The sequence below is a fragment of the Dendrobium catenatum genome, unplaced genomic scaffold (genome assembly GCF_001605985.2).
Source record: "Dendrobium catenatum unplaced genomic scaffold, ASM160598v2 fragScaff_scaffold_3, whole genome shotgun sequence".
NCBI lineage: Eukaryota > Viridiplantae > Streptophyta > Magnoliopsida > Asparagales > Orchidaceae > Dendrobium > Dendrobium catenatum.
This window is the reverse complement of record NW_021318465.1, coordinates 693,182-699,827: the sequence shown is the minus strand read 5'-3', so window position 1 is coordinate 699,827 and position 6,646 is coordinate 693,182. Positions and strand designations below refer to the sequence as shown.

Sequence of the window (6,646 nt, the reverse complement as noted above, 5' to 3'; positions counted from 1 at the left end):
TTTTTTGTGTGCAAGATTATAAAAGTGATGATAATAATGTCAGCACAACTAACTACCATTGATAGAACAATCCAACAAATTTGTAAGAAAATAAAAATTGCCAATTTAGAGTGGTATTCCTCCATATGATGAGGGCAATATTGGCAAAATGATAACAAAGGAGCCCATAAGAGTTACACTAAAGTCAATCCATGAGCCTACTTCGTTCATTTCTTTAATTTCAACATGTATTGAGATTTCTCCAACTACCTTGTGCTTGATTCAATTTTAGGACATAATCAACCACACGATCAAGCAGGCCTTCAACACCAAATAAGTAGAGGACACCATAAATAAATTTGTTTATAACTTGTAGAATATAAGCAAACTCAATACTCATTAGGATTTGTCAATCCATCATCCAAGATATTTGATGGACTAGAACACCTAGGCAACACTTGGCTTACACATTAAAGGAAACGAAGCCCTCCTTGACCAACAATTTGTCAATATCATTATTGATATATCACTTGAGTAGTTCAACAATCTATCAAATGACTCGATCCATACTTTTGAGGAACTCTTCATTAATAGCTTCTCTAAACCTCACTAGGATATTTCATATTAGTACTCAAGCACAAGTTGAAGGTACTACTGGATCGCATTTTACAATAAAAATTAAAAAGTTTGAAGAGCAAATGCCCATCCCCTAATTTGAAGAGGCTAAATAAATAAATATATATATATCATTTGTTATAAAAAATTAAAAGAGGCCCATTGTACACATAAGGCGCCCAAGCCACCTGCACAGGGAATTTTTATTAGGTCCGATGTCTTGACGTTGCTCCACGCTCGGACGCCAGTAAAATAATGCCACGTGCTCTTACTCTTTACCGCATGACCCGACGACCCGACCCGGGCCCGGGATTGCTATGTATCGCCTGATTTGTGCAGACCAGGGCATTGCTTGGTATTGCTCGATATTGCTCGACAATAACGAGAAATACCATTCTGTCAAGACCAATATCGAGCAATACCGAGCAATACCCCGATTTTGCTAGATATTGCTAGGTATTGCTCGATATTGGTCTTGATATAGTATTTCTCGTTATTGTTAAGCAATACCTAGCAATACCGAGCAATATCTAGCAATACCCGAACATAGCAATACTGGGTTCCGGTCCGAGTCGGGTCGTCCGGCCGTGCGGTAAAAAGTCAAAGCACGTGGCGACATATTATTGACCTCCGGATGAAGAGTTACGTCCAGTGTCCGGACCTAATAATTATTCCCCGCACAGGAGAGAGAAAGAGGTAATCGTTTAAAGAAAAAGCTTAAACAATAGTTAAACGGGCAACTATTGCCAATATGCCACTAAGGCACCATGCTGCATGTGGAACAAGTTTAATCGCCTATTTAACAGACAGTTTTTTAACTAAATTAATAATTTATTAATTTATTTCTAGTTCCTTCACCAAATTTCGGATCATAATAAGTTTCTATTAAATCAGCATCCCATTTAATTTAAGAACTAAATTTTTTGTAAAAATAATTGTAAAAAATGTTATAAGAAAAATAACAATTTTAAAACCATTATATATATATATATATATTAGTCAAACCGAATTATAATGTTTTTATAATTTTATTTTAAAAAAAGACATCCCAAACAAACCCTTAGTTGACAATATAAGACTACCTAGAAATTGGACATTCCAGGCATCTATCTATATGAAGGCAATCTGAGGCTAAGAGCCCAAAATAACTTCCATTTGGATAATGCCATGTGCACAGCTCTCTTTTGGTTAGAAATTTGGCTCCCAAATAAGAGGTCCTGAATTCAAGTCTCACGTATGTGTCTTAAGCTTCGCACTAATTTCTCAAAAAAAAAGAAAAAAAAAAGAAGAGATAATGCCATGTTGACACTTTAAATTTGATCAAATGTCTCATATTGTGAGACCGAATTGGCCTAAATAGCGTTTCTCCTTGAATCTAAAGAACTGTGCAAGGGAACTCACTTAAAACTAATGAGAATGAGACCACTTTGTTAGCCTTCACTATCAAACTGGAAAAATGTCTTCATGCATATATTACAATAGTTTCCAGTATTTCTAAGCGTTACTGACAATATTTGTATAATTGCTCGTATTAGCTCGACTTCGTTATCATTCAGTTCTTATAAACATATTTTTTATCTTGCAGACTATAACAGAAGAAATGATTTGCCTGATGAGGACATTTATTGCTGTGGAAGGGGGAGGGGCCGAGTATTTTTCCAGAGCCATTCTTGAGCAGCTCCTTCCACTAGAGGTGAAACCTGATGAGTAGCAACAATATCGTTAAATAAATTCAGTAGCTGCTCTTGTTTTAGAATAATGAATCAGAAACATTAAGCGAAGACAGAAATGATAAAAAAAAAAAAAATTATATATGGTTATCAGTTGAAATTGGTCTACACGAAAATATAAAAAAGTGGTATGTTCTCAGTCTTAGGCTTTGAGCTTGATTGATATCTCTAGAATTTGTGCTAAGATGTGAGGCTGGCTTTGGACAGGAGAAAAAGAGACGGGGTATATACGGTGCTTCCCTTAGTGAAAAAAAAAAAGAAATATGAGAAACAAAAATTAGATTTTTAATTACTGCTTCTCTCTGTAATATGATCATCATTGTATTCATATGTTTAATGAAAGGATCTATTACAATGAATTTTACTGAAATTACAGGTAATTTCTTATTGTAGATCACAAATAATGGTTTGAACTTGATAAAGACCATGTAAAGCAATAAATGAAAATTAAAATAAAATTAAGAGGAGCATGGGCGGATCAACCTCTTAATTGCCACGGGCGCCAAAAAAATAAAAAAAAATCTTTAGGTAATTTGTCCCCCTCAATGTATTTTTTAGTATTTATTACAATGTTTTTAGGCAATTGCCCCCTACAAGTTTTAAAATACTATGGTCTTTAGGCAATTGCCCCAACATAATTAAATACATTGTTTAGAGATATTATTGTTAGGGAACGATGAACCAAATACAAAGAGAAATAGTAAAGATAATCCAAAAATATGCTTACAATCAAAATTTGTTCCGGGGGCACTGCCCCCTTAGACCCCAACATATTTGTGAAGCATACACCGATGAATAAATATGAGTCAAGAGGTAATGCCCTTGAAACAAATTTTGGTTGTAAGGATATTTATGAAAAAAAAACTCTACGCTTCTATAAATTTGCGCCCCTCCCCCCCTAAAAATTAAGACTGAATCTGCCCCTGAAGAGGAGAATAGTCATTATCCTACTAGGAAAAAAAAACCCTCGCTCTTCATACATGCCTATGTATGCATGTATGTGCGCGCATTGCATATATTTGTGCACTTGAATGAGCGCAGGCATGTGCAATTCGTACAAGACAGGCAAAAAGCAAGTGAATGTGCGCACACTTTCATGTGTGAGAGCATCTGCACCTTGTATGAAACAGGCCAGGAAAACAAGTGATTTAGTAAAGTAGCAGATCTTGGCTTGAAAGTTGAATACAAGCCATTGCTTTGCAGACTTTCGGAAATAGATTTGCTTTCACGTCTTATGTTTTTTTAAAAAGATTTCTAAATAAAGAAAAGAAAGATAGCTTTTCCATCATTCTTTCTACCCAACAATTGAATTAGGTTTTCACTGGTCAGTTAATAACCAAGGATTTCAGCTTCCCCTCATAAGTGGCATCGAAATGCAATTTCAGCTTCTCGCTTTCTTTCAAGCATGGAAAAGGAGACCAGCGTTTGAGGTAAATTGATTCTATGGATGTTTGTGTTCTATATCAAAATATAATAAGCCAAGAGATCTCTTCAAATTGAAGGCAATTGAGAATACTTGTTGATTGTCAAAGTTAGATATTCTGATGGTCTTAATCCTACAGCCTGAATCAAGGAAACGAAGGAGCGAAGACAAAACTTTCTGCTTGTAAATAAACATGCATTGGATGGTCTAACCCCAAAAGTAAAATTAGAACTAGGCTGAATAACTCTATGAAAACTGTTTTCCTCATAATATATTACGAACTGAAGCACTCAAATATAGCTCCACTCATCTTGAAAAAACAGTAAAAGGTTAAAGCCAAACACTTGTTCCTGTAAAAGAAAAGTGGTTTAAACGTCCCCTCTAAAAAAGTTAGATTAGTGACTTATGGATCGTGAATTGCACATCTCGTTTTATGTGGGAACACCTGTTCATTCCAAGTAAAAGAAAAGTGGGTTACAGTTCACACCGCACCCACCACCGCCTCCCATATTTGACTGGCTCATGGGTCATTAATTGCACATATCATTTCATGTGGACTCGAGCAGAAAAATAGAAAATTCAGTTTTCTAGATTGATTTAAAAAAAAGGTCAAATTATTGGCACTCAAATGGTGATTTTGGGCCTAATAGCAGGCGAGAGGAATCTCATTGATTCCCTTGTTATTAACTCTACAAAATGCTCAATTTAATATATGTTCTAGATCATGATACTAATAAATTCCGAAGGACTGGAATGAGGGAGGTACAAAAATAAAACATATCTTTTCAAGACGAATGAAGAGTTAGAAGCGAAATGAAAGTAGATTCACCGTTGAAAATCGTAGTGAAATATCTATGATTGAAAGTAAACAAAAACCAATTTAAAGGAACCAATTGAACTTGAATTTTATTAAAAGAAAGCATCTTAAATAAAAAAAATAAATGAGATCATCATAATGAAATATTTAACATGATTGGCCCAAATTTAAGATGATATAGCTATCAAGAAGATACTAAGTAATAGTTTTGTGTGGAATCTGATTGTGTCGATCAATTGAGTTGTACTAATACCTTAGACCTCAATTCCACAACTCCATCAATCGAGCTCCCCAGGGGTTCTCCCCTTGCTTAGGTTGGCGAGTGCTTTGCACAAGTATAACTTTTTTTCCCCGTACAACCATACAATGTTGAGTGCTTGAGCATCACGGCGCTACAACTCAGGCAAGCGACAAAAAGCAAAGCGATGGGTGCTCCAGACCCCGGCACTGTGGTGCTGTTAGGCAGATTGGAGATAGAGAATGGAGCGCCGCAGTGCTAGAAGGCTGGCTGGACAGTTTTCTTTCTCATTTATTATAAAGGTTGCATCCCTTTGTGGCATTTAGGGGTATAAACGAGTCAAGTCGATCTCGAGGCATGTCTAACTCGAGTTCGACTCTCCAGCCAAATCCTGAGCTCAAACTCGAGTTAAGCTCGAAAGGCGAGCACAAGCTCGGCTCGTGGCACTGAAAACGAGCTCGCGAGCAGCTCGTGATATCACACCCTTACATGATACCACTGAAGAGGAAGAACACATATAGCCAGAGAAGAAGGCATGCCGTCACAGCATGTCTCGAGCTCGCGATTTGGCCGATCCCTCGTAAGAAGATGAGAAGAGGAAGCTATTTTTTATTAATTTTTTTTAGAATTACTTTGAAAATTGCTACAGCTTTATTAATGTAAAGCAGTTTTTTTCTTGGGAATATAAAATATTTTCAAATAATAGCAATTTTTTTTGGGAATAGCTTGCTACTTTTTTCATTACTAGCAAATTTTATTAGAGGAAAAAAAATATTTACTGATTTGTCTAAGAAAAAATTTAATTAGTAAAATTACGAGCCAGCTCGTGAGCATCCAAGCCAAGCCTCATCAAGCTCGAACTCCAGCTCGATAAGATTAGCTCGCAAGCTCGTTATCGGGTCTAGCTCAAGCCGGCTCGTGAGCAGCTCATGAGATCACAACCTTACATGATATCACCAAAGAAGGAGAACACATGCCACCGGAGAAGAAGGCGTGCTGTCACAGTGTGTCTCAAACTCACGATTAAGCAGATCCCTAGTAAGAAGATGAGGAGGCTATTTTTTATTATTTTTTTAGAACTACTTTAAAAATTGCTACAACTTTATTAATGTAAAGCAATAATTTTTCTTGGGAATATGAAGTTTTTTTAAATTAAATAAGTTTTTTTTTTGGGAAAGCTTGCTGCTTTTATCATTACTAGAAAATTTTATTAGAGGAAAAAGTTATTTGATGATTTATTTAAGAAAACAATTTAATTAGTTATAAAATTACGAGTCACCTTGCGAGCATGCGAGCCAAGCCTCATCAAGCTCGAAGTCGAGCGCGGTAAGCTCATCTCGCAAGCTCGTTATCAAGTCCAGCTCGAGCCCGCTTGGCTCACTTACACCCTTAGTGGTATTATCATGTATCACTTTGTTAGTTTTTATGAGAGAAAGAGAATAGTGCAAGAGTGAAGAGAGACAAAGAGAGAGTGAGAGAGAAGAGACATCTGTATTATTTCTTTCAAATTTTCATAATAAATTTCTTGGTGTGGTGTGGATCCATGATTTTTTTCACGTTAAATCCTTGTATTCTTTCTTTTCGTCGCATTGTCTCTTTCTTGTTTATGTTCGCTACTGTGGGCTCTAAAAATTTGCGGCCTCTCTACGGACCCTCTTTCTTTCAGGTCGTCGAGGAGAGTTTTAACGAGTATGTTCCGGGATAAATTTTCAGAAGGCATATTGAATTTTAAATAAGGTACTGCCCAGAGATCTCACCTTCATTTTGCAAGGACTTTATGATATGAGTTCTGGTTTCTTATAGGCGCAATCCCCTATAATTAATTACTCCTATGTATAACAAGA

At 36.2% G+C, this 6,646-nt stretch overlaps 1 protein-coding gene across 1 annotated transcript in view; it reads right to left on the bottom strand.

Annotated features, from left to right (window-relative positions):
- Window positions 1-2,002: 2,002 nt before the first annotated feature.
- The window catches only part of LOC110093434 (aminopeptidase P2), an 85,153-nt gene continuing 80,509 nt past the window's right edge, over window positions 2,003-6,646 (bottom strand). Inside the window, exon 13 of the mRNA XM_020818313.2 lies at window positions 2,003-2,294. Within this exon, the coding sequence (XP_020673972.1) occupies window positions 2,217-2,294 (78 nt within the window). The 3' untranslated portion in view covers window positions 2,003-2,216. The remainder of the gene's footprint in view (window positions 2,295-6,646) is intronic.